Source organism: Nanorana parkeri, unplaced genomic scaffold (assembly GCF_000935625.1).
Source record: "Nanorana parkeri isolate BGI_ZX_2015 unplaced genomic scaffold, ASM93562v1 scaffold1590, whole genome shotgun sequence".
NCBI classification, from domain to species: domain Eukaryota; kingdom Metazoa; phylum Chordata; class Amphibia; order Anura; family Dicroglossidae; genus Nanorana; species Nanorana parkeri.
In genome coordinates this window covers 124,123-124,974 of record NW_017307858.1, presented here as the reverse complement: position 1 = coordinate 124,974, position 852 = coordinate 124,123, and the positions used below count along the sequence as shown (strand labels likewise).

The 852-nt window shown below is 43.0% G+C and overlaps 1 protein-coding gene across 1 annotated transcript in view; it reads right to left on the bottom strand.

The window, feature by feature from the left end:
• Window positions 1-852, bottom strand: part of FAAP24 (Fanconi anemia core complex associated protein 24) — a 3,090-nt gene that overhangs the window by 949 nt on the left and 1,289 nt on the right. The window contains exons 2-3 of the mRNA XM_018570754.1: window positions 760-849; window positions 14-166 (exon numbers count right to left, since the gene is read on the bottom strand). Of these exons, the coding sequence (XP_018426256.1) occupies window positions 14-166; window positions 760-849 (243 nt within the window). The remainder of the gene's footprint in view (window positions 1-13; window positions 167-759; window positions 850-852) is intronic.

Below are 852 nucleotides of genomic sequence, written 5' to 3'. Positions count from 1 at the left end.
CGCCATCACTTACCAAACAAAGGATGAGCTGTGCTGCTTCGCTCTGACTGGCGACCGGAATTAACGACATGCCGAGCTCAAGAACAACAAAGTTCTGCACTGGAGGAAAGTACTGCTCGCTCAGCCGCGTCCTCTCTGCTATGACCACGCCTTTCAAATTGCTGGCCTTCCAAAAACATAACGAGAGAAAAATCAGGTCCTGGAGTCACATCACCCAAAATAGAGATTTCAGTGTTTAGTGAATACAGGGAAGTTTAGTGGCTTAGAAAATAAATAAATACTTCATTTGCCGCCATCTAGTGGCCATAATGTGATATTACAATCAGAACATTCACATTTAGTTACACTTGTAAAGATAAGAATAAAGAACGCTCGTTTGTGCTTCTATCTGCATAGGACGAACGTTCACAGATATGTTTATAAATCAGCCCCTCAGTGATGCTCGGGGGTGGCGGCTATTTCTGCTTTAGATTAGTGCGGGGCCCCCGCTGGCCGCATACCCGACTACACGCATTCTGGGCAATAGTGCAGGACAGGACATGGAATATTAGCAAGAAAAACCTGCCAGGGGCCTAACCCAATCTAAATCTACCTTTATTAAAAAATGGGTATAAATATTATATTTGGGTAATTGTAAATACTAATAATAGTAATAATGACAATAATAATATTAATATGGATAATAATAAATACAACGGAGGTCTTGCGGTCTTGTATACATCTTGTCACATAAATGAATAGAAAGTTTCGATGACTTACCTTACGGAAGCGGACGAGTCGCCTCTTGAACGCGTTTCCTGCCACCAGGTCGGCCTCGGATATGTAGAGGACGCACGCTCGGTTGGAAAGGTG